We start from the raw sequence: 27,310 nt of genomic DNA on the forward strand, positions 1-27,310 counted from the left end.
TAGGGGCTTAGGGTTTGTTTTATTATCTCAGCCCACGGTGATGCCTGGCTAATCAAAATGGGGAAACTCTCTCCTGACTGAAAAAGTCCAGTGGATGGCAACAAAAATGATTAGGGGGCTGGAGCACGTGACTTATGAAGAGAGGCTGAGGGAACTGGGGTTGTTTAGTCTGCAGAAGAGAAGAACGAGGCAGGATTTGATAGCTGCTTTCAACTACCTGAAAGGGGGTTCCAAAGAGGATGGATCTAGACTGTTCTCAGTGGTACCTGATGACAGAACAAGGAGTAATGATCTCAAGTTGCAGAGGGGGAGGTTTAGGTTGGATATTAGGAAAAACTTTTTCACTAGGAGGGTGGTGAAGCTCTGGAATGGGTTACCTAGGGAGGTGGTGGAATCTCCTTCCTTAGAGGTTTTTAAGGTCAGGCTTGACAAAGCCCTGGCTGGGATGATTTAGTTGGGTTTGGTCCTGCTTTGAGCAGGGGTTGGACTAGATACCTCCTGAGGTCCCTTCCAACCCTGAGATTCTATGATTCTATGACTTGGTGCACTTTGCAATTTCAGGTTGTCTTCCTTGGTTTTCCATTTGGTCTCATGGTCCAACATTGTCTTACCGTGGGGCTGGTGACGGAAAGAAACTTGAAACCATTTTTGCGTAAATGACAGGTTTGAGAAGTACCTGTGTCTGCTTGCCTCAGTGAGCAGTAAAGCTCACAGGTTCTGAGCCCAGTTTTCTATACACACGAAGACATACATTCATAACCCCAGCATAGCTCATAGGGGCCATCAAATACAGAACACGACAAGCTTTCACAAAGGACCTCACCCTGTTGTGTATTTGGTTGTTGTGGTAATAGCACCTTGTTGCTATGGCAACTGAGTTAGATTATTAGGGGATAGCCCAGCCAGTTTTGGCTGGTTTGGTTAGTTCAGTGGGTGTAAATAAATGGTTGCTTTTTAAGGCTTACAGCTCTCTGGTCTTCAGTGATTCCTTGTTAAACCTGTTGCCCCCAAGGATACAACAAGGTGGCAATGAGGGTGGGATCCCTGTGCTGCCCCAGCAACAGAAGGAAGTAGAAGTGAAGGTAAAGAAAAAAAAAAACAACTACCAAATTCTTTTAGCTGCTGCTTGTTGGCACTGACTGTGAAATTGAAACTAAAGCCATGGCTACACGTACAGGGCACTGGAACCTTTTGAGGAGAATATAGTGCAGCAGGCGGCATGTGTATACTGAGCGTTTTCAGCTTTTTGTTATTGCAAATGACATTATAGAAGAGAAGAAGGTGCCAATATTCTTAAGTGTTGTAGGGGCTAAGACCTACTCCCTGCTACGCAGTTTACTACACCCTGTTAAGCCTGAGACCAAATCTTACAGTGACATTGTGGAAATCCTGGGGTCCCATTTTTCTCCCAAACCACTGGTAATTGCTGAAAGATATCAGTTCCACAAAAGAGACCAGAAAGAAGATGAAACAGTTGTACAATTTGTAGCAACTTTGAGAAAACTTGCAGAACACTGTGAATTTAAGGAGATGTTAAATGATGCCCTGTGTGACAGGTTAGTGTGTGACCTGTACGGTGAAGCTATACGGAAGCACCTACTGACAGGCTCAGCTTACATTACAGAATGCTGTTGATATTGCTGTCTCCATGGAACTGGCATCTCTTGGTGCATTCCCTAGGGTGCATAAAGTGTCACAAGAACTTATCCACAAAACAGTGCAGAGTCAGGAATGTTACCGCTGTGGTAAGTCAGGTCACCAGGCATCAGAATGCTGGTGTAAGGACCTGGTGTATCGACACTGTGGCAAAAAGGGACACATTGCGTGTGCCTGTAATCAAAAGAAAAAGAGGCCTGTGGTCTGGCTGGCCAAAAGGGGAATCCTGTATACCCTAGAGCAGACCCGGGATGACCAAGGTGACACCTCATCGCAAGAAGAAGTGCTACTGCATGTTTTGTCTTTGTCAGTGGTTCACATGAATACTGAGTAACCCCGTTGTTGGATGGCAAACCTATACGCATGGAACTGGACACCGGTGCAGCCGTCTCACTGGTCTCTGAGACTGTGTATTAAGAAAAGCTACAGCATCTTCCGCTTAAGGCAACAAAAACTGTTCTGAAGACATATACGGGAGAACCTGTGCCCATGTTGGGCACTACTGATGTTAAGGTGGAGCTCAATGGACAGGCTGCTAAATTGCCACTGTTTGTGGTGAAAGGTAATTACCCAGCCTTGATGGGTAGGTCTTGGCTTGGGAAGATTCAGCTGAACTGGGCAGAAGTGCACCGGATGACTAAAGAAGAAACCAGTCTGACCCCTATATTAAGGAAACATGCTGCTGTTTTTGGAAAGGATCTGGGAAGTATGAAGGGAATCACTGTGACATTGAACATTAAACCTGACAGGCCACCAATATATCTGAAAGCCCGAACTGTGCCATATGCCATCAGGCCAAAAGTTGAAGCAGACCTGGAGTGTCTGATCACCAATGGAGTCCTAATACCAGTTACCATTAGCCCATGGGCCACTCCTATCGTTCCAATAGTGAAGAAAGATGGCTCCCTCCGGATCTGTGGTGATTTTAAAGTCACTGTCAACCCGGTGTTGTGTGCAGAGCAATACCCGCTTCCCCGCATCGATGACCTCTTCGCAGGCCTGGCTGGGGGACAAAAGTTCAGTAAGATTGATCTGAGTTAAGCATATTTACAGATGCACGTCAATGAAAAGTTCCAAGAGCTGTTGACTATTGTGACTCATAAGGGGCTTTATTGATACTGTCGCCTACCCTTCGGAATAACGTCCGTTCCCGCCCTGTTCCAGAGAGCTATGGACCAGATCTTGTGTGGCTTGCCAGGAGTTCAGTGCTATCTGGATGACATCCTGGTAACTGGAAGGAATGAAGAGGATCATTTAAAGAATTTAGAGGCTACCCTACAAAGACTGGAAGAGTATGGCCTATAAGTCTGCAAAGACAAGTGTGAATTCTTCCAGACCTCTCTTGAATATTTGGGACACATCATTGATGCTGTGGGTCTTCATAAGGCCCCTGCAAAAGTTAAGGCTATTGTGCAGGCTCCCCATCCTCGAAATGTTAGCCAGCTGCGCGCCTTTCTAGGACTATTGAACTATTATGGAAAGTTCATCTCACAGTTATCCACACTGCTAAAACCACTTCATGAACTTCTTGGGCAGAACAAGACCTGGAAGTGGACTGAAGCCTGTAATGTTGCATTTAACAAAGCTAAGGATGCATTGCTAAATTCTGAAGTTTTAACGCACTTTGATGTATCCTTGCCCCTACAGTTGGCCTGCGATGCCTACCCTTATGGAGTGGGAGCAGTCGTGTCACACATTATGCCTTTGGGAGAAAAGAGACCTATTGCTTTTGCTTCACGCACTCTAAGCAAAGCAGAAACTAACTATGCCCAAATCAAACGTGAGGCATTGGGAATTGTTTTTGGAATTCGGAAGTTTCATCCGTACCTGTTTGGGCGGAAGTTTACTCTTTTCACAGACCATCGACCTCTGACGTCAATTTTGGATCCTACACAGGCATTCCCCCATTAGCTGCCAGTCGTATGCAACATTGGACATTGTTACTTTCCGCACACACATATGAAATCAAATATCAGAAATCCACTCTGCACAGCACACAACTGGCAAGGGTTCCTTTGCCAATCAAACATCAAGATAGTGCCCAAAAGGAAATCTTCTACTTTGAACAGGTGGAGAATACACCCATCACTGCTACTCAGATAAAGAAGACAACTCGCGTTTACCCAGTATTGTCCCAAGTTATGGACCTGGTGATGCATGGAAAATCTCGACGAACCTCTCCAGTCTCAACTGACCTTGTTACCTACATGTCCAGGAGGATGGAGTTATCAATCCAATCTTGTTGTTTGTTGTGGGGGAGACGTGTCATTATTCCACCACCACTGAGATCACAGATGTTAGAACAGCTCCATTCCAGTCACTGTGGAGTAGTGCGCATGAAGGAAATTGCACGAAGCTATTTTTGGTGGCCTGGATTGGACAGTGCTATTGAAGAGAAGGCAAGAGCTTGTATGTCATGTCAGGGTGTCAGGAATGCACCCCAGTGGGCACCCCTACACCCATAGGAAAGGCCGGAAAACCCGTGGCAACGTATTTATGTTGACTTCACTGGCCCCCTTGAAGGAAGCATGTTCTTGGTGGTGGTAGATTCCCATTCTAAATGGCCAGAAGTCTCTATAATGCAGTCCACTACTGCAGAGAGGACTATCCAAAAACTACGAGGACTCTTTAGTCATTTTGGTCTGCCAGAAAAAACTTGTAAGCGACAACGGACCGCAGTTCGTCTCTGAGGAGTTTCAAAATTTTATGAAGGCAAATGGGATACACCATATTTCTTCAGCACCATATCATCCATCCACCAGTGGATTAGCTGAAAGATTTGTGCAGACAATGAAACAAGCTTTGAAATCGGCAAGGGGACAACACTCCATTCAAAAGTGTCTGGACACCTTCTTACTTTCCTACAGAAACACTCCTCATGCTACGACCAAGGCATCCCTGGCCTTTCTAATGATGGGACAACAGCTGCACACTTGCTTTGATCTGCTGAAACCTTCTGAACCCTGACAAATTGTGCAACGTCAGCAGCAATATCAAGTCATCAGATGGGCACCCAGAGCAAAAGACTGAACCTTTAGCTTGGGACAGCCAGTTTTGGCTCAGAATTATACTTCTGGAGCTAAATGGGTCCCTGCCACGATCATTTTTGAACCAGGACGTGTTTTCTATTCCATCCAGACTGCAGAGAATCTTACCTGGCAGCGACATGTAGATCAGCTGTTGCCAGGTCACGCCAATCCTCAGGACACATCTTCATTTGAGTTGTCTGACTTCACCACTTCTGGCAAGACACCGAATCAAGAATTACCTGTTCCTGATTGTTCTCCTCTATTACTGCCGGTGGCTGAGATACCCCCTTGCCCGGGACTAGCTGATACTCCTTACTCATGCACGCTACGAACCCTGAGCCCATTGTCAGGCCCTCGCCCAAGACACTTTCGGGTGCCACAACACCAGAAGTTCGCTGTAATCCACTTAGAGACAGAAGATATCCTCAATGGCTGGATCTTTAGCTAGGACGAACCCACGGTTATGGGGCAAAATAATCCCCGGGGTTTAGGCGGGAATGGAGGCAGTCTACCTTCCTTCTCTAGTTTAGTGTTTGTTTTATTTAGGGGATGTTCTTATTAAGGGGGGAGGAATATGTTGTGTATTTGGTTGTCGTGGTAATAGCACCTTGTTGTTGCTATGGCAACTGAGTTAGATTATTAGGGGATAGCCCAGCCAGTTTTGGCTGGTTTGGTTAGTTCAGTGTGTGGCAGTAAATGGTTGCTTTTTAAGGCTTACAGCTCTCTGGTTTCCAGTGAGTTCTTCCTAAACCTGCTGCTCCCAAGGATAGAACACACCCCATATAGTTTTATAGTACAACACAGCAGGCAACCATTGAAACTGCTCTTTGGTGGGGCTAAACCTGCTCTCCTCCCCTTGGCACATCTACACCTTGATTGTCACTTTCTCCTCTGAATGGCAAGACCCTGGCAAGGCCCAAATATTGGCTCTCTGCTCGGGCCTGCAGGGTGGCAATATAGTAACAGAGCTTGGCTGTGTTATTACTCCCTGAGCTCGGAAGTGATCCGTAATCTAACTATTATAATTACTACCAAAAACATGGTAGCACCCAGGGGAGACGTCGTACAAGCATATAGTCACACGCTGGGCCATGTGCCAAATAGCTCAGCATAAAACCTGAGCTAGGATCTGGCTGACTATGAGTGAGGGAGCCTAGTGGCCAGAGAACTGCACCAGAAGATCCAGTTTCTATTCCCAGGTCTGCCCTGTGAGTGATGTTGGTCACTCACCCCTCCCCCCCTGTGCTGCAGCTTTCCTATCTGTAAAATGGGAATAATGACACCGACCTCTGGTGTGAAGCACTTTGAGATCTACGGATGAAAATCTCCAGATAAGAGCTTGGCATTCCAGGTGCCCCGGCATGACCTCAATGCCCCTATGCAAAGCAAAAAAAAAACCAAACAAAAAACAATGAGGAGTCCAGTGCACCTTAAAGACTAACAGATTTATTTGGGCATAAGCTTTTGTGAAGCAAGATGTTAACATGACCCTGAGAACCCCTCAAAGCTGACTTGGGTCCTGGTTGTAGATCAGCAGCTTCTCACAGGCCTGACAAACTCACTGCATCTAACATCCCACTTTCACGGTCTTTATCCATGAAATGTGTCGTGTGAGGTGTCAGATGAAAGCCAGTGACACCCGGGTCATTCACATCCTTGTGCAAGGCATGTACTGACCCTCTACAAGGAGTTATGTGCATTCACTGAAAAATATATTGTAACAACACAGAGGTGACAAGCTGGTTTTCCGCCAGACAAAGCTTTTCTATTCATCTAGCCCTGTCCCCAGCGTAAATGAAGCACTGTGGGTCAATACAATAGAAGCCCCATCTGCATACGGAACCAACAGGAAGACATGAAATCAACAGAGAAGAGCCCTCCCATCTGTGCCAGCCTCGATGGCATGAAGACATGAATATTCTGCTGTGGGAGAACACAACTGGCTCTGTGTAGAGACACACCATGGGTGGCTTTGACAATGCCCACGCCTCATGAATTCATCAGGCCCCAAGGTCTATTTTACCCACCCTCCGCACCCCAATCTTGCCCCCTGGCCCATATTCCAACCTTCCAAATGGTGGAGCAGCCACAAACTGCCCCCCCTTATTAAAACGACAATAACCTGCTTCTCTCCCTCCCACAACAACACACACACGCCTTCAAAATTACCCCAGGGCCAGGGACAGGCAAGTTGGGTTCACCGAGAACAATCAGTTCCAGTGGCCCCATGGGGAGGAACTCAGAAAGCCCAGCTCTGGGGTGCTAGTGGTGAGGTGTACGTCAACAACACCCCCAGCTTAACAACCATGCCAGGATGCAGCCACTGGACACTTTCCAAGTGGCCTTCCTAGACCAAGGAAGTGATCTACAGTAGACACCTTCCCAGGCTGACCTAACCTATGGGGATGTACAGAGAAACCACAGTGATGGGCAGTATAGAAATCCTAGCTAGCTAGCTAGATGGATGGGTATCTGGGGATAGATAGATAGATAGATAGATAGATAGATAGATAGATAGATAGATAGATAGATAGATAGATAGATAGATAGATAAAGGGGTGTACGGGGACAGATGGATGGATAAAGAGGTGTGTATGGAAATAGACAAATGTATAGGTGTTTTGGGGGATGGATGGATGGATAGAGAGGGATGTGTATTTAGATGGATGGATGGATGGATGGATGGATAGAGGGGTTGGGAGGAGGGATGGAGGGGTTGGACGGATGGATGGAAGGGTGGAGAGGGGGTTGAGTGGAGGGATGGAGGGATGGATAAAGGGATGCATATTTGGATGGATGGATGAATAAAGGGATGGATGGATAGAGGGGTTGGGTGGAGGGATGGATGGATGGAGGGGTTACATGGATGGATGGAAGGATGGATAGGGGTTGGGTGGAGGGATGGATGGATGGATGGATAATGGCTTGTGTATTTGGATGGATGGATGGATCGATAGAGGAGCTGGGTAGAGGGATGGATGGATGGATAGAGGGGTTGGGTGGAGGGATGGATGTATGGAGGGGTTGGATGGATGGATGGAAGGATGGACAGAGGGGTTGGGTGGAGGGATGGATGGATGGACAGAAAGAAGGTTGCGTATTCATTGTATCTACTAAACGTGACCACCCTAGCTAGCTACACACACGCTGCTCCTCTGCCTGGTTTCCGGCAGCGTCTTCAGCACAGAACACCATAAGCACCAGAGGGCTCACAGACTATCTAAACAGTGGTTCTCAACCAGAGGTACATGTACCTCCGGGGGTACTCAGAGATCTTCCAGAGGGTACATCAACTCATCTAGATATTTGCCTAGTTTTACAACAGGCCACATAAAAAGCACCAGCAAAGTCAGTACAAGCTAAAATTTCATACGGACAATGACGTGTTTATGCTGCTCTGTATACTATCCACTGAAATGTATGTACAATATTTATATTCCAATTGATTTATTGCTAATGATATGGTAGAAATGAGAAAGTCGGCCACTTGTCAGTACTAGTGTGGCTGTGACACTTCTGTATTTTTATGTCTGATTTTGGAAGCAAATAGTTTTTAAGGGAGGTGGAACTTGGGGATATGCAAGACATATCAGCCTCCTGAAAGGGGTACTGTAGTGGGGAAAGATTGAGAGCCACTGACTACCCCTTAGGGTACATCTTCACTACCCGCCGTATCGGTGGGTAGCAATCGATTTCTCGGGGATCGATATATCGCGTCTCATGTCGACTCCGTAACTCCACCAATGCGAACGGCGGTAGCAGAGTCGACATGGGGAGCCGCGGATGTCGATCCCGCGCCATGAGGACGGTAAGTAATTCGATATCAGATACTTCGACTTATATCGATTTTCCCCCATAGTGTAGACCTGCCCTTTGACACAGGAGAGCTAGCTGGACACTAGGAGGAGCACGTTAGCCTTGCTCTGGGGGAGTTCAGGAAGATTCAGCCAGAATTCCCTCCCAGGGAGTCCACGTCACCCCCAACCTCCCTTTTGGGTGGTGTAGTAGCTGGATCACTGCACCATGCCCCGCCAGTGCAGAAAAGGCAAAAGTCTGCCCCAGAATGTGTGTGTCAAAGCAGAGGGAGTGTGTTGCATGTGAGAGAGAGAATCTGCAGGAAAATGTGTGTGAGACAGAGAGGGACAGAGAGAGAAAAGCAGAGAGATAATGTGGAGTGTGAGAGACAGAGTTCGCAAGATCGTGTGTGAGTGTCTGTGCAAAAGAGAACTTGCAGGCGATTGTGTGTGTGTGTGTGAGAGAGAATGTGCAGGACATTTTGTGTGTGTGTGAGTCACTGCAAGAGAGAATGTACAGGATATGTGTGTGTGTGCGTGCAAAGGAGAATTTCCGTGAGGTTGTGTGTGTGTGTCTGTGCAAAGGAGAATTTGCAGGGGGTTGTGTGTGTGTCTGTGCAAAGGAGAATTTGCAGGAGGTTGTGTGTGTGCACGCAAAGGAGAATTTGTGGGAGGTTGTGTGTGTGTGTCTGTGCAAAGGAGAATTTGCAGGAGGTTGTGCGTCTGTGTGTGTGAAAAGGAGAATTTGCAGGAGGTTGTGTGAGACACACACAGTTGCAGGAGGTTGTATATTTGGAGGCGGGGAGAGAGAAGGGGTGAAATTGAGCTTGAGACTTTCCAAGCTACCAATTCCTATATGAATTGGTGAGGACCGTGCTTCCTCATTCACTAGACGGCCTGGAAAAAACTCTCCCCTTCCTGCCTGGGTCAGAGTCACTTCTGCCTGCTTGGGGCGGCCCACCGAGAGAGCCAGATATCCCTTGCTGGCTGGAGTGCGACCCATGGCCTGACAGCAGCTCTGGAACGGCCCACCCCGCCCACGGCCTGACCTGGGTGCAAGGAGCAGTCAGCTGGAGGGACTTTGGCAGCTCTCCCACCCCCTCCGATGTGAATAACCCAAGGTCTTGACTCCCAGCCAGGCCATCCTCGAATCAGCCTCACGGGACAGCGGGGAGGGGAAAGCTGGTAACTCCCAGCACCTCCCCGGTTTTATGCACACGCACAGCGGAGCTGCTGGGAGGTTGCGGTGGAGCCCCAGCTGAGTCATGCTTGCTCTGTGCACAGCCCTAGCCGGGCTGCTGCTCCTGCTGCCCCTGCTGGGGAACCTGCTTTCCCCCTACTGGTGGCAGGACCTGGTCGTATCACTGTCCGTCACCCACAGGGTATACAGATGTCTGCGTCGGCTCCAGCGCTGCCCTCCCCTCACCCTGCTCGATACCTTCCTGGAGAAGGTGCAGAGCCACCCGGAGAAAGCCCTGCTGCTTTTCGGGGAGCAGGTCTACACCTACCGGGACATAGACCGGCGCAGCAGCCAGGCGGCTCGGGTCCTGCGGGACGGCGTGGGGCTGCGGGAAGGGGACTCGGTGGCCGTCTTCCTGCTGAACGTCCCCCCCTACCTCTGGGTTTGGATGGGGCTGGCGAAGATCGGCTGCACCATGGCGTGTCTGAACAGCAACATTCGCGCCAAGTCCCTGCTGCATTCGCTCGGCGCCTGCGGGGCCACGGTGCTGCTGACCACCCCAGGTGAGCGGGGAGGCTGCTGCCACCGAGGGTCACGTCTCCTGGTGAGCAGGGACCAGCTGCATCCCGGGACCCCACAGTGAGGGGGACCCTGCTCCATCGCAGCGCCAGGTGTTCCTGCAGCAAGGGGGCAGGGGACTGCCCATGCTGGTTGGGTCTCTGATCCACCCCAGGGGCAGGGGCATGGGACCGCCACCGGCTGAGGAGCAATTCACAACTTCACTGCCTTGGGGAAGGGGGGTGGTGGTGCTGGGTCTGGCCTCTCATCTCAGTTTGGTGTAGTGGTTAGAGTCAGAGGGCTAGGAACTGCAACATCTGGGTTCTATCCTGGCTCTGGGTGAGGTGTGGGTGCTAGTGGTTAGAGCAGGGGGGCTGGGAACCGCAACATCTGGGTTCTATCCTGGCTCTGGGTGAGGTGTGGGTGCTAGTGGTTAGAGCAGGGGGGCTGGGAGCCAGGACTCCTCAGTTCTCTCCCTGGCTCTGGGAGGGGGAGCAGTGCTGAAAGTAATTTAAGGGACTTACCAGGGCAGCTGGGGTCCTGAACAAGGAGTGTGGGGGGGTGGCTCAATGGGGCAGGATAGGGGCAGACTCCCCCAGCCAGCCTGCCCTTCAGCATGGCCCAGTAGTGATTTAAAGGGCCCAGGGCTCTGGGAGCCCTGGGGAAGCTGCCCCTTCTGGCGCCCCCGCATCAGTGGCCCTGCCAGTACAGTCAGCTGTGTACCAGATCTTACCGGTACGTCATACCATCCCAGCTTACATTCACCTCTGGGCCGGGGTGTAGTGATTACAGCAGGGGGGCTGGGAGCCAGGACTCCTGGATTGTTCGCACAGGGGTCAATGACTGCACGGTGAGTGAGGCCCAGGCGGCACACAGGGCTCTTGTCCTGCTCCTTACATCAAAGCCCTGCCGGTTGGAGGCACCCAGCTGTAGGTGTGCCTGGATCACAGCTGCATGGCGTGGGTACCAGCACTTGGGAGCCAACCAAAGCCAGAGCAGGCACTGTGGGAAACCTGGCATGGATTTGGGGGCAGCCCTCCTCTGCCTCCTGCTCTAAACTGCTAGACACCCAGAGCCAGGAAGAGAACTCAGGAGTCCTGGTTCCCAGCCCCCCTAGTCTAACCACTAGCGTCCACTCCCCACCCAGAGCCAGGGACAGAATCCAGGAGTCCTAGTTTCAAGCCTCCCCACTTCCCTCCTAGAGCCGGGGAAAGAACCCAGAAGTCCTGGCTCCCAGCCCCCCCCTGCTCTAACCACCAGACCCCACTCCCCTCCCAGAGCCGGGGAAAGAACGCAGGAGTCCTGGCTCCCAGCCCCCTCCACTCTAACCACCAGACCCTACTCCCCTCCCAGAGCTGGGGCTAGAACCCAGGAGTCCTGGCTTCCAGCCCCGCCTGCTCTAGATCAATGCCAGGTCCCCAGTTGCAGTCTCGCTCCATACGGTAATTTCCCCAGGCCTGTGACCATTCTCGGGGTACCTGAATCCCCTGTCTCCACTTGCCAGCGAAGGAGTTAAGCCATGTGTTTACTCAGTTTCTAGAGTATAGTACAGAGAAATTACGTACAGATGGAGTCAAGGCCAATGCTCAGGCAATCAGGGTTAAGAGGAAAAGGAAAAGGTTTGGCAGTTCAAACCACTTGCCGCGGCGCTTTTCATTGTGTGTGTGCACGTGTTTGCATGTGGCTGTTTGCACGTGTGTGTGCAGGCGGGGGTTTGTGCACATGTGTGTGTGTGACTGTTTGCACATGTGTGTGCAGGCGGCGGTCTGTGCATGTGGTTTGTGTGTGTGGCTGTTCCCTGCATCTGTGTTTGTGCAGGGGTGTGTGCACATTTGTCTAGGAGTATGTGCATGGACGCATGGATGTGTGTCTTTGTGTGTGTGCTGGTCTAGGTGTGCATGGTAATGTGTGTGTGCATGTGAGTGTGTGTTTGTGGGTATTTGTGTGCGTGTGTGCTGGTCTAGGTGTGGTGTGTTTAGTGTGTGTTTGTGTATGTGCGCGTGCATTTGTGTGTGCGTTTTTTTGGATTTATATGCATGTGTGCTGGTCTAGAGATGCATGTTAGTGTGTTTCTGTATGTGCATATGTGCATGCATTTGTGTGTGTGTTCTTTTTTAATGCCTGTGTGTGCCTGCTGGGTGATATTTGGCTAGTCCCGTCCCGTCTCTGTATCTACAGATGAAATGGGATTCACCAGGGATTCCTGTTATTATTCTGTGTGTGTGTATGGATGCATCTATGTGTTTTGTGTATGTGTGAGAAAGTAAGTGTGAGTTTGTGTGCATTGTTGGGTACATGTGTGTGTTTGAATGTGTATGTTCTTCTGTGTGTGTGTAGGCATTGGTGTGTGTGCATTTGTTCAGGGGTGTGTGCACCTGAATGTTTTTTGTGGGTCTCTGCAAGTGCACCTGCATGGTATGTATTTGTGTGTATGCTTGTGTGTGTCTATGGTTGTGTGTCTCTGTCTACGTGTGTGTTTTGTGCATGTATGTGTATACATTAGTTTGTGTGTCTGTATTTGTGTGTGTCTCGTGTGCATGTATTTGTGTGCACCTATGTATATACCTGTGTGTGTGTGTCTGTGTGTGCATGGGTTTGGCGGGGACTATCTGGCTCATGCTAAAGTCCCCTGGGGTATAATGCCTCTCTCAGAGTTCGAGGACGGAGGTTATGATGACAGCCACACCCCAGTGTACACATACATGCCCAGCTTTGGCACCTAATAGCGGCAATAAAACTCCACAGCTGTTAAGACTAATCCCAGGCTACCGGGAGGGCATTGACAGGGGAAACTGAGGCACAAAGTGGGTCAGTGACCTGCCCAAGGCTGCACAGCCATTAAACCCTGCCTCTCCTGGCTCCAGTTGCTTATCCTAATTGGGTCCTGTAGCCTTGAACACTTTTAATCATACTCTATGGCAACGTGGGGCCCTCACATGTGATGGATGTTTTATAAATTCACTGGTTCCAGCCAGTGTAATTATCTGGTCTTAGCTCTGTATAACACAGGTTCAAGAACACAGGCCTAGTGCTCCCCTGATCTAATCCCTGCGTGAACTAGAGCATATCTTTAAAAAAACATCCAATCCTGATTTAAAAACTGCCAGTGAGGAGCATTTCCCACCTCCTTGGTAAGTTGCTCCAGTGCTTAATCACCCTCACTAGTGAAGATGCAGAAGCCTGATTTCCAGTCTGATTTTGTCTAGTTTCAACTTTTCCCAAACATTTCTGGTTGTACTCCGTGCTGATTAGGCCTCAACTGGAGTATTGTGTCCTGTTCTGGGCACCATTTCAGGAAAGATGTGGATAAATAGGAGAAAGTCCAGAGAACAGCAACAAAAACAGTGATTAAAGGTCTAGAAAACATGACCTGTGAGGGAAGATGGAAAAAAATTGGGTTTGTTGAATCTGGAGAAGAGACGACTGAGAGGGGACGTGATAACAGTTTTCAATTACATAAAAGACAGTTAAAGGGAAGAGGGTGAAAAATTGTTCTCGTTAACCTCTGAGGATAGGAAAGGAAGCACTGGGCTTAAGGGAGGTTGGACATTAGGAAAAACTTCCCAAATGTCAGGGTGGTTAAGCACTGGAATAAATTGCCCAGGGAAGTTGTGGAATTCTCCATCAGTGGGGATTTTTAAGAGCAGGTTAGACAAACACCTGTCAGGGATGGTCTAGTTATTAGTCATGCCCTGAGTGCAGGGGACTGGACCAGATGACCCGCTGAGGTCCCTTCCAGTCCTACATTTCTATGACTCTGTGACTACGGGAATCTGTTTTGGTTTCGTCTTTATAAAGACGTTATAAAATGAAAAGGAAAGGAAGTTTTGAGTTGAAAAAGCCATTTCCAACCCAACAAACTGCAATGTTTTGTTTGGAAAAGGTTCAAACGAAATGTTTTGAGCGTTTGGTTGGAAGGACTTTTTGCTTCCAAATTATCTTTTGTTTTCACTTTGTTTTTTGAAAGCCTAAAAACGCTTCGGATTGAGACTAAACCTTTCATCCCCCATGAAACAATTTTTGCCTCTGCTTTCGTGTCATCTAAAACTTGGAAAACGTTTGTCTTTGGTCTGATCCCAAATGATTTTCTTTCTCCCTTCGACTTTTCAAAATTGCCAATGAACCGAAAAATCAGTTATTCGCCCAGCTCTAGTTAAGGTATTGGGCTGGGACCTGGAAAACTCCTGACTGGTTTCTAGCTCTTGCTCAGATTCTGGAGAGGGGCAAAATTTCATAAAGGACCCAGAGCCTCAAAGGCTGAAACCGACAGGAGTTAGGCGTCTGAAATACCTTTGGAGATCTGAGCTTTGGCATCTCAGCAAGGGTGTTTTTTTCTCATATGCATCCAGCAGGGCTCCCAGTTGTGAGACTCATGAGCAGATTTTCACGCTAGTCCCACAGTTGAAAATCTGGCCTCTTATTTTTGAGGCCTAAATTACAATTGTTATGGTAGCAGGTAGAGGGTCCCGTCAAGATCAGGGTACTGTTGGGTTATCTGACCTAGTGGACTGAACTCTGATCTGGGGTCTACACTGGCTTGCTGGTTGATCCTGGGCTTCCACACCCCGTGCCTCAGTTTCCCCAAATTTGGAATGGGGATAAAGATATCTTTATGAAGTGCTTTGAGACTTCTTGATGAACAGACCTAGATAGTATATTTTATTATGCTGGGCACTGCACAGGTACATAATTAGAGGCAGCTCCTGTCTCAAAAAGTTCCGAGTCTAGAGCGACAAAGGGTAGAAGGGGAAATAGCTCATCCACATTTGTCCAGCCGCATGCAGCAGGTCCAGGGCAAAGTTGGGGGATAGAACCCAGGTGTCCTGACCCCTCCTCCCCCAACCCGGTGTAGTGCGCTGTTCATAGATGGGAGCGGAGCTGTTTTGGAAATCCTGGTCTTGATCTTGCAGCGTGCCTCAGTTTCCCTGCTGCAAAACAGCAATGCCTTATGGGTGGGCTCCAAGTACCAAGCTAAACAGACGCACTCTCCACCCAGCATGCTGGGATCCTGCTCGCAGAACTAGGGAGGTGGCCACTGGGTGCTTGAAGTTCACCAGAATTCCAGCACATGGCCAACGCAGCACAAAATGGGGTTGCTGTCACACTCCAGGGCTACTGGCCTGATAGCTTTACATTCCTACTGAATTCGGTGAAAGCCTCATTGCAGTGAAACTGCTGCTGAACCTCCAGCCTGGTTTACAATCCCTTTGCCCAGAAGGAGCCATTAGATTGACCCTGACCTCTTACACAACCCGGGGCCAGAGAACAATCCAAGTTTACCTCTGGCCCGCCCTTGCTAAACAACCCCCCGCCCAGGCTTTCCTAACCTTGGTGGAATACAATTAATCATACCCCCAGGCAGGCTGCAAGTCTGGTCCCGTGCTTTTTTTTAATCCTTGGATCTCTGGCACCAGGAATGAGGGTTCAAATCTCACTGTGAGCTGTAGGTCACCGACAGCTATCTCTGCCCGATCTGAAGTCAGTGGGAGGCCTATAATAGACCCCTAGTGAATTAGCACCATATACAAGCCTAAGGACAAGCTCTGTGAAAGGTTTCTCTGTGTGTTTGCAAGATCAGCAGGGAGAAACCACCTGGAGTTAATCATCCTCAGGCTCAGATGAGAGGTGGTGCTGATAAGGATCAGGATAATGGGGCAGATATAAAGGAAGGATCATAAAGTGATAAGCGGATGCCCCCTTCTCTAGCTAACAGGGACATAGGACACTCCCCTGCCAGAATCTTCCAGGTGTAGTTAGAATCGACAGTAAAAGGCAGAGGGCAAATCTAATGCTGGCTTTGATCTGGGAATTGGCCGCATGCAATAGGGAAAAAGCTGCTTTTTCTTCCTCCCATGGTTGTTATCTCAGGAGCCCCCAGAGAGACTCCAGATGGGATCAAACCTGCGTTCATGGATTGCAAGGCCAGTCGGGACCATTGAGAGCCTCTAGTCCAACCCCCTGTCTAGCTCAGGCCAGAGAATGGCCCCACAGTAACCCCTAGAGCAGATGTTTCAGAAAAAACACCCCATCTCCATTTAAAAATTGTCAGAGATGGAGAATCCACAGGGACAGTCCCTGCCCCAAGCTGACCCTCTAAACAGACAAGAGGTGGGAGGGGAACATTGTTAGGTTCACAGCACACACACATTGAGAAGTTAGATAAAAGTATAACATTCTTTTGCGGGAAGGTTGCAATGTAACACAATTTTTATTTCTTAGAAGCCAGAATGATAACTCACAAGAACCAAAAAAACAGATGCACCCTGGGATGGATGCAAATGGAGCCCTTCTTCCCCCGATCACGAACTGATCCTGGATGCAGCGCCTGTAACCATTGGCTCAGTAATTTAGAGCCATAATTTTCAACCCCAAAGGTCTCAATTTAGTCCTTTACACCATCTATAGATGCCTACACAGGGCCAGGGCCTAGGAGTCCTGGATTCTATCACAGTTCTAACCCTGACTTGCTGTGTGGTTTGGGATAACTCATGTCCCTGCTCTGTGCCTCAGTTTCCCCATCAATAAAATGAGCCAGATCCCTGGCTGGTGTAAATCAGTGTCACTCCATTGGCGTGAATTGGCCCTGCTCCCTTGGAGTCAACATGCTTGATTTGGTGTATTTTTCTGGTACCCTTGTGTATGTGTCTGTGCCTATATTAAGTATAGATGTGTGTTGAACTTTGTACCTGCGTGTGTGTGACATGCCCCTGGACGGTGGAGCCCCTGCACCCACTTTAACTCTCCTGGCCAGGGTGTCTCCTACCCTTCTATGCCACTGAATGGCAAATCCCACCAGGCTCTGTTCACTCAGAGATCAGCATGCATACGCACACCCAGCAAAGTGACATGAAGCCGCTTCCAGCCACTCATGAACCGCACTACAGGGAGCAAATTTCCCCAGCCTTGCCCCCCAGAAATGTGTGTCTGACACTGCTCAAGACCTCTCTGATCAATGCAAACTCATTAATTTGCTCACCATGCCTTCAAAGGGTAGTATCTGAGCAACCCCCTCCTAGAAAAACGATTCAGACCCGACGTCAAAAGAAGTGAATTAACTAGAGAAAGAGGTATTTTAAGTGTTTAAGGGGCAGTGGCAGAGAAGATTAGAACTGGTTGCAAACGGAAATAAAATAGCAAAACCGCAATCTAAAGCCTAAACTTTACCAGGCTTCATTCTGAAAGCAAGAGGATTTCTCTCCCCCAGAACGTCACAGCAGTCCATGCTAAGTGCAACGCCTTCCAGGTAGGCCCGGCCCCCACCAAAGTCTCAATGGGGAGCTCTTTTTTTTCCAGGCGATCTTGCTGCCCTGTGTAGAGATGCGGGGGGAGAGGCAGGCCACGGTGATGTCGCTGTCTCTCATTTATACTTTTCTTCAGGCGCTGGAAAAATCCATGCAGTGTCATGGGGTTGGGCAACCCTCATGGTGGACATGGGCTGCTGACCATTTTCTTCATTATGAATTTGCAGTTTTTTGCTTGCACCTTTTGTCTACGTGAAGGGTGCCGGGGGGGGAGGGGCCCCAACACTTTTTACCGGCCGTGAGGGCGAGCGACGGGGTGGGGAGGGTTGGAGAGGAGCGAACAGGGGCGGGGTCTTGGGAGGAAGAGGCGGCATGGGGTGGGGCCTCAAGGGAAGGGGCGGGGCAAAGGCAGGGGCTCAGGGGTGGCAAGAGGGTGTGGCCTTGGGGAAGAATGGGTAGTGTGGGGGCTTGGGGAGAAGGAGTGCTGTGGGGTGGGGCCTTGGGGGGAGGGGTGGCATGAGGGTGGGGGCTTGGGGAGAAGGAGTGCTGTGGTGTGGGGCCTCGGGGGGAGGGGTGGTGTGGGGGGTGGAGGTTTGGGGAGAAGGAGTGCCATAGAGTGGGGCCTCAGGGAGAGGGGTGGTATGGGAGGCAGGGCTCAGGGGGAAGGGGCAGTGCAGAAGCAGGCTTTGGCAGAGGAGGGGTGGGGCGGGATCTTGGGGGGAGGGGTGGCATGGGGGGCGGAGCTCAGAGAGAAGGGGTGGCATGAGGGCGGAGCCAGTGTTCGGGCGCTGGTGGCCCCCCACTTTTAGGGAGCTTCCTCCACTCCTGATCGACATGAGCTTTGGCATGTATGGCCTCTGTGTTTGCCGTTTCTCTGTCCTCACCGAGGGGCTGGTTTGTGGGCATTTCTCACAGCTTCATGCCCAGCAATGACACACACGCATTTCAACAGGATAAAAAGGTTCATCCAATTCGGCCTTTTCCCATGACACCTCACAAGGCATGCTCTGTACAAACCATCCCCATGCCATCTTGCAGTGGTGAACACGTGGGTACAGGGGGGAACGTTGGGGACAGTGTGTCACAGGGCGCCTCTGCGTGCGTCTGCGCTGTCTGCCTGCTCCCACCTTTGTCTGTGTACCTGTGTGCGCCTGCGTTGGTGGGCACATCTGTGTCTGCGTCTCCATACGCCTCTGCGTGCGTGTGATGCAGCGATCCACATTCCTCAATGGGGAAAAATGCCTTTCTCACCCCCTCTTCAGACCTCAAAGCCGCCATTGAGGACGTTCTGCCCAGCCTGCAACAGAAAGGGATCCGGGTTTTCTACCTGAGTGCCGAGTCCCCCACCAGTGGCGTGGAGCCTCTCCAGGGCCAGATAGACGCCGCCTCCGAGGAGCCGATCCCCGTCGCGTTCCGAGCCAACGTCACCAGCAAAACCACTGCACTCTACATTTACACCTCGGGCACCACAGGTGAGGAGGGGACGTGTGATGGGAGTGCTGAGCAGCTGCACCTGGCTGTTAAGTAGGCTTGGAAAGATGATTGTCATAAAGAGGAGTGTGAAACATTTGTTCCTCTGAGGACAGGACCAGAAGTATGGGCTTAAATTGCAGCAAAGGAGGTTTAGGTTGGACGTTAGGAAAATCTTCCAAACTGTCAAGGTAGTTACACACGGGGATAAATGACCTAGGGAGGTTTTGGAATCGGAATAGCCATCGTTGGAAGTTTTTAAAAACCGGTTGGACAAACACCTCCCAGGGATGGTCTAGATAATACTTAGTCCTGCCTCAGTGCAGGGGACTGGACTACTGAGGTCCCTTCTAGTCACACATTTGTACGATTAGATGTTTATTGGTAAATGTCGACAAACGTTGTTTCATCATACAGGCCCAAACCGACAAAGCAATATTTCCATTGTTAATCATCAGATTGACAAAGTGTGAAAAAGGCTGCTTGAAAACGCAGTCGAGTGTGATTTAAGGATATTTCCTTTGTGCATGTTGACATGTCATGCTGACAGTTTGTCTTTTAATGGTTATAAAGCTTTAAAGTTTCTGAATCTTAGCATCTGTTGCCAATAAATAATTGTGGTCGGACCCGCCTTTTGTCTGACCGCCCATAGGTGCTGACTCTGTGGGTGCTCCTGGGCTCAAGCACCCATCTAAAAAAAATAGTCCCCCCAGGACGGGACTAATCTTTTGTGGGCCCTGGTGCCCGGACCGTGGCCATGTCCCCCGCTCCTCCTGCGCTCAGCCCCAAGGTCCTAGCTCTGCTCAGCCTCCTCCCCCCGAGGCCCTGCCCGCTGCTCACACAGGGGGAAGGGGGCAGAGAGGAGCACCCACAGGCAAACCCAAAAGTCAGCGCCTGTGCGACCGCCCCTAATTTCCTACAACTGTGAAAATTTAAATCAATAAAAATCAAATGAAGATGCTTAAAGCCTACAATTTTTGCACAACTGTGAAAATTTAAATCAATTAATTTAAAAAAAAATGCTTAAAAATAAACATCTGTCAACATTATTAAAAAAAAAACAGATTTTGCCATCTTGGAAGAGGGTGGCCGTCTCTGGATGTAAAATATTGATCGGCACTAGAGATGGTTGGGAAATGTGCAGCATCACACGACGTTATTTCTTAGAATGCAGACCGATAACACGCAAGACCCAAAAGCAGAGAGAGACGGAGGACGAGAGGCCCAGCTCACCTCACCTGGCTCTAGGCTGGCTTTTTGCAGGCTGATTGCGCAAGATCCAAATTGCACGCTTCCCTACAGAGGCCCCCTACACTGCAAGCATGAAACCCCGTAACACTTAAAGGGATAGTTTGCAATTTTAACACAATTTTCAATACGCCACAGAAACAGCTTTTTTTCAGTACACATTCCTTACTTTGCACAAAAAAGGGTTAACGTACCCCAACACTGCCACCTTTTATGTAAATGCTGTTACTGTGAGTTCAGTAGAAGGTGGCTCCATAACTTGTGCCAATGCTATGTATGGGAGTGGTAATGAAAAATTCACAGAGAGTGTAAAAGTCAACAGTTTAGGGCAAATTCTGGCTTCTAACATCACTCTTGTTAAAGCAGATCTGGTAAAAGAGGAAGATTGCTTACCAAATCAGAGTGTGAATGTTGTAGTCCTCTATGAATTTTTATTTGATTTGAACCAATTTTTTAAAATATTTGGTTCATAATTTTTTTTTTGATATTTTGAAAGTTTGGGCCAGGAATACTTTTCAAATTGCTGACAGTTTGCATGGGAGGAAAAAACGCGTTTCCCCTCAGCCCTAAACAGGAGTCTTCCGCATCTGTAAACTTCACATCCAACTTAAGGGATCAGGAGATGGGATTCCCAAAACTTTTATAGGAATAAGCACTGTCATCTTGGAAAATGGCAGCCATTTCCAGTTTTAAAGTATTGATCAGCACTAGAGAGGGTTGGAAAATGGAATTTTTTTTGCAAGAAAACAAAAATAAATTTTGTTTTTGTCTAAATTGTTCATGATTTTGGGCAAAAAAAGTCAAATTTTGATTTTGACCAATGAAAATTCAAATACCAAAATATTTTGGCCAAAGCACCAAATATTTTTATTCTGAAATACCAGCATGCTGCCTCATGGGAGTTGTAGTTCAGGTCCCCTCTTGTATAGGTGCTGACTCCATGGGTTCTCCGGGGCTAAAGCACGCACAGAAAAAAAAAATAGTGGGTGCTCAGCACCCACCAGCCACAGCTGTCTGGTGGCACCACCAATCAGCTGTTTTGCGGCTAGCAGGAGGCGCATGGGGAATGGTGGAGATCAGCAAATGGGTGGGGAGCCTTCGGGGAGAGGGCGGAGCAGGGGAAGGAAGAGGTGGAGTGAGGGTAGGGCCTCAGGAGAAGGGGTGGAGTGGGGGTGGAGCTCCCACAGGGAAAAATGAAAGTCGGCATCTATGCCCTCTTGGACAGGGGAAGTAGTGCACCATGGGAGTGCCTGGCTGTGGTGCATCATGGGAGATGTAGTTCAATCAAGGAGCCCGGGTCATAAAGGAGAAGGGGGTCATGAGGTAACTGCACTACAAAACCCATGAGGCATCACTAAACACAATCCCTTTGGCCTACAAGGACTCCCGAAAGCTGCCATCATCACCCACTTGAAGCTGTGCAGAATGGTGACCATGTTATACATATGTGGCGTCAAAGCCGAGGACGTGATCTACACCCCTCTGCCGCTGTACCATTCGGCTGCACTGCTCATCGGACTTGGAGGATGCTTGGAGGTTGGTATGTACAGAGTGTCGGCACGGGTCTAAAGACACAAAGCGTGCAGGGGTGCGTCACTGGGAGAGGTGGATGGATAGAGAGGTAGTTGGGTATGGAGGTAGACAGATAGATAGGTAGATAGAAATGCAAAAAAGTGCATTTTTCCCATGCCAGGTCATCTTTAAGCAAACATCATTCTTAATTCTTATTATTATCTAGATATGGATTATAAACTGGCCTTAATTTCGGGCTGGAAATTAGAAGATGGTTTCTAACCATCAGAGGGGTGAGGTTCTGGGACAGCTGCCCAGAGGGAGTTGTGGCTCACTGTTGGTTTCTGTTTTATGCTCCTGAAAGGTCATGCTTCAGGGTTTCAGCCAACCAGCAGCAGGGGTCAGGAAGGAATCCCCCCGCCTCGCACGCAGTGTATTCTATTTTTTGTTGCCGTTGTTTTGTTTTTATCTCATTCCTCTGAAGCAGCAGGGATGGCTGTGGCTGGAGAAGGGACACAGGACAGGACTGTGAGGTGGCACTGAATATTCTCTCTCTCAGGTGCTTGGCTGGATGGTTCTTGCTCACGTGCTCAGGGTTAAACTGATCGCATTAGGTGGGGTGGGGAAGGAGTTTTCCTCCAGCTCAGATTGTTAGGGACCTTAGGGGTTTTTTGCCTTCCTCTGCAGCATGTGGGTCATGTGCCAGGATTATCTGGGTGTATCTCACTTAACCATTTCACTGCCATTGTGGGGGCCTCGCATAGGGTCCCTTCTATTCTCTGCCTGTGGCACACACCATGTCTCCTGTGGGCCGTAATATACTGGTCCCATTTCAGTTGTTGGGTTTAGCAGGCAGGTGCTTGGTGGAGTGGGTGGCCCCAGGGGTGGCTCCAGGCACCAGCACTCCAAGCGCGTGCCTGGGGCGGCAAGCCGCGGGGGGCGCTCTGCCGGTTGCTGCTAGGGCGGCAGGCAGGTTTCCTTCAGCGGCTTGCCTGCAGAGGGTCCACTGGTCCCGCGGCTTCGGTGGACCTCCCGGTGGAGGGTCGCTGGTCCCGTGGCTTCAGCGGTCCTTCCGCAGGCACGCCTGTGGGAGGTCCGCTGAAGCCGCGGGACCAGCGGACCCTCCGTGCTTGGGGCAGCAAAATGTCTAGAGCCGCCCCTGGGTGGCCCTGTGACATACAGGAGCTCAGAAAGGTGATCGGATGGTCCTTTCTAGCCTGAAACTCTATGACCCTGAGCCCCGTCCGTGGCCCAGAACCCCGCTGGGCTAGACGCTGTACAGGCACAGAACAAAGAGACGGGCCCTTCCCTTCCCTCCTAAGTTATTGCTAATTCTGCCGAGCTGGGCTCTAAAACTCTTCTCTGAGTGTGAAGTTTAAACCACGTGGAATTTAGCTCCTGTGAAAACCTTTTGTTCAGGTTATTGTCACCCCTTTGCCAAGTACTCCTTCACACAACGCAACTGTCAACCTGTGGAACTCACGGCCGAGGGATGGCCAAAGGTATAAATGGATTCAGAAAAGAATTAGATAAGTTCACAGAGGAGAGGTCCATCAATGACTATTAGCCAGGATGGCTAAGACTGTCACGGCCAGATGCTGGGACTGGACAAGAAGTAGGGTGACCAGATGTCTCGATTTTATAGGGACAGTCCTGATTTTGGGGGCTTTTTCTTATATAGGCTCCTATTACCCCCCACTCCGTCCCGATTTGCTATCTGGTCACCCTAACAACAAGGGAAGGATCAGTCAATAGTCGCCCTGTTCTGTTTATTCCCTCTGAAGCACCTGGCACTGGCCACTGTTGGAAGACAGGATACTGGGCTTGATGGACCAATAGTTTGACCCAGGGTGGCCATTCTTATGTTCCTTACGTTTCTTAAGCTGCAGAGGATACCCAAAGCCTCACAGCTTGTCTTTCCACTGGAGGAGATACATTCTTAAGGCATGTTGTTTATTTTTATATTATATGTGCCAGGCCTTGCACAGAGATGGTGTTGTACTAATTTAGATGGAATATGTTGGCCAAAGGTGTTAACACAACCCCGTCGCTCTTCAACATTAAACAGTGCTAAACAAGATTCAGGGCATGGCCTCCAGAGAGTTCAGCCTGCTTAGTGCCACGGTAACACACTGTCATTTTTTTTAACCTTCTATTAAAGATACAGAAAGGAAGGAAAAACAGCTAACGTCTTTGAAATGTGAAGTATTGAGTAGGGCTTTCACGTGAACACGTCCTGTCCCCTTTCCCTTTATGTGGAGAGTTTTAAAGGAAAACACCTCTTGTTTGACAGTCGCGCCAACGGTACCAAAGACGATAACAATCCTTCTGGGGAAAAGAGATGACGTTAGCTGAGGTGGGCTGGAGCTGTTGTTGTTGCCGCTGGTGTTCGAATCTGATCCTGTTTTATCTCAGGTGGTGTTTGGGGTTCAGCAGGAGCCAGTACGGGTGGTGATATCGTCTGGGTTCCTCTCTCTGGCTCGGACATCTATGAGGATTAGGGCAGAGGCCAGATGTCCCAGGAGATGGTGGGGGTGGCAGCTGTGATGATTATTCTTTCTACATAGCCTCCATCTGTTCTTTTTCTATTCCTCCCCCCCATCTCTTTCTTTAAGGACCCACAAAGGGAGTCATGAGTGGAACTGCCCTTCCCCTCATTATTTTGACCACCAGTTAGGCTTAGTTTCTGACACACAATTTTGGTTCATTAATTGCCAGTTCCATGTCTTCTGGTTTTACCAGTCATGACTTTAAGACAGCCCTTGAGTTATCTCCATGGGCCTTTTTGTTTAGACTACCTCAGTTTTCCTTTTCCCACTGACATTTGTTATTGTAGGTTATTGTGACATTTTATAAACTTCTACATACTTTTTTTTACCATTTACAAATAGGGCAAATGTATAGTCCCAATTATTACAACAGTGGTCAGCATGCAGTGGAAATCCTTTCTTTCAGAAATCTCAGCCTGCCACCAATGATCGGTGCACTGGGAGCAACTAACTATGCCTCAGAAATCAGCTCTAGTCAGAAAGAAACTCACAGCTCCCCCTAAAAAGAAACTGCTTCACAAAACTAACCATAATTCAAACATGTCTCCAAAGACAGACCATTTGCTCGCACACCAAGAAAAAAGTCTATACACAACAGTGCCACCTGGTGACTCCTGCCATATTATTATTATTGTTTTATGATGGCAACTAAGTGTTGTAGCTCTGTTGTGTTAGGTGCTGTACAAACACAGAACAAAGAGATGGTCCCGGCCCTGAGGAGTATAAGACGAGATACGACAAGTGGATTTAACAAATAGTCGGGCAGAACATAAGGCAATGGCGGACGAATAAAATCAGTGGGATAAGCAATGTACCAGCTGCCTCTTCAGTGCCATGATTGGGTTAGGGTAGACTGGAAAGGCTGTTTTCAGTGGGGTTCACATGCCCCCCATCATTTCTCCTTCCCTCTCCCCTAGGAGCCACCTGTGTCTTGCGTCCCAAGTTCTCCGTCTCCCAATTCTGGGATGACTGCCGGCGATACCACGTCTCTGTGATCCAGTACGTAGGGGAGGTGATGCGCTATCTGTGCAACGCGCCCAAGGTAACCCAACGTCTTTCCCGGGGTCAGGGGGCTGTCCTTGGCTGCTAATCCCAGTGGGGGAGGTGGAGTGAAGCAGTATGGAGTCCGCTATGTTGTGTTGTTATTATTATTAATACAGGATACAGCACCAATTTAATCACAGAGTCCTTTATTAAATCCAGACGGCCAAGTGGTACTTACACAACTGCTCCAAATCAGCCTTAAATGCCTAGGCAGTCATCACCTCCATATAATAATGTGCAGTGATAAGTTTTGATTCGCAACTTATAACAGAATTAGCTTACTGGTGCCAACTGGTCAGACAGATACCAGCAACAAATATTTTAAGAGTTCATCCTTTTACGCCTTATCTACTGGAACCTGGGGTGCCCATGGCCCCATCCCTCCCACTGGTCACAAGGATAAGCGATGTGGGGGGCAGAGAGGAGGGAGCAGGGTGTGGGGTCTTGGGGGGAAGAGGCGGTGTGGAGCCAGAGCCATGGTTCGGGCGCCAGTGGGTCCCCCACTTGTAGGGAGCTTCCACCGCTCCTGACTGAAACCTACATGACTATTGTCATTGCTCCTTAAATTCTGTGCTTTGCTCAAACAGGTTAGAACCATCCCTGGTAACTGGGGCTTTTTAAGCTCAGTATTTCCAACACGATCTCTCCAGATCTTCCCAGAACTTCTCGATACAAATTGGCAAGCATGATATAGTCATTAGCCAAGCTAATTTAACCTTTTATATACCTAATCCAACCCTTCACCTGAGGTTGAAATTTAGAGATGAGTTCAAGGCCTATGTTGGCCACCATCTTGACCATCTACAGAGAATGAACCATCATTAGGCCTGGTTCAAAATGTTCTCTCTAAACTGTTTTTTGATTAAAAAAAATGTTTTTTTGACTAAGAAAAATTTTTTCACAGGAAGTGTCTACTTTCTGTGGAAAATTGGGATTTTTTTGTCAAAAAAAGCACCCAAAAATTGAAAAATTTTAGGCAAAAACTGAAAGAGTTTGATTCTGACATGCTGCCATGGTGCCACATGAGAGTTATAGTTTAGTTGCTTCTTGTTCCAATTTTCCTCTATAAATCAGGCTCCCCAGTGGACTACATCTCCCATGATGCACTACAACCAGGAACTCCCATGATGCACCTACTGCTTCTCCTCTCCAAGAGGGGTATCATGGTGCATCATCGGAGATGTAGTCTAACCAAGGAGCCCAGCCTGTAGAGGAGAATGGGAGTATCAGGCACCTGGCTATGTTTATCATAATGCATCACAACCAGGGACTCCCATGATGCACCTACAGTCTTTTCTCTCCAAGAGGGATCATCATGGTGCATTATGGTGTTCTAGTCCAACTAGAAGCACCTGGACATCCAGTTCTATGAACACCACAGCAGCATTTCAGAACTGACGTATTTGGGCTTGTGTTGAAATTTTTCAATTGTTAAATTTTTTCCATTTTTCCAACAGGAAACAAACAAACAAACATTTTTCAACCAACTCCACTGGGAATTTGCAGAGCTAAAAATCAGAATCCCCCAGAGCTTGAGCAAAAGGGGCCAGACTCTGGAGGCTGTAATAGGCCCACTGTAGATCAGGAATAGACGGACATGTGCCAGACACTGACCGATTAATGTCCCATGTATATCCCACCTGAATGATCAAAATAGTGGCTTAAGGAGTATCTATGCCTTATGGTGGCAGTTCTCTATATCACCCACTGGTGAGTGTGTGTTACAAGTCCCGCTTCCCCATGCCAACCTACAATGGCTATGAGTCTGTTACAGTCTTAAGCAGTAGCAGCTCCTGGTTTCAGTGCCGAGGTGGCTGGTTTAGTCTCTGGTGTGTCACATGTAGCTGTCACATGTGCACGGGGAGTTTTCCTGTCCTATGTTCCTATCCAAGGTCCCTTGTCCTATGCAGCATCCTGGAACTCTGGCGTGTGTTGGCCTCAAAGTAGGGTTTCTGTGGCACCGTTGCTTCTTTAGCCACAGTCTGGTCTCTTACAGGGGTGTTTCTGCGAGGATGATAAATCAATGAGG

At 48.9% G+C, this 27,310-nt stretch overlaps 1 protein-coding gene across 1 annotated transcript in view; it reads left to right on the forward strand.

Moving 5' to 3' along the window:
- The first annotated feature begins 9,697 nt into the window (after window positions 1-9,697).
- The window catches only part of SLC27A5 (solute carrier family 27 member 5), a 36,495-nt gene continuing 18,882 nt past the window's right edge, over window positions 9,698-27,310 (forward strand). Inside the window, exons 1-4 of the mRNA XM_044989338.1 lie at window positions 9,698-10,222; window positions 18,721-18,930; window positions 21,558-21,716; window positions 25,155-25,279. Coding sequence (XP_044845273.1) covers window positions 9,745-10,222; window positions 18,721-18,930; window positions 21,558-21,716; window positions 25,155-25,279 — 972 coding nt within the window. The 5' untranslated portion in view covers window positions 9,698-9,744. The remainder of the gene's footprint in view (window positions 10,223-18,720; window positions 18,931-21,557; window positions 21,717-25,154; window positions 25,280-27,310) is intronic.

This window comes from Mauremys mutica, chromosome 15, assembly GCF_020497125.1.
Source record: "Mauremys mutica isolate MM-2020 ecotype Southern chromosome 15, ASM2049712v1, whole genome shotgun sequence".
Taxonomy (NCBI): Eukaryota; Metazoa; Chordata; order Testudines; family Geoemydidae; genus Mauremys; species Mauremys mutica.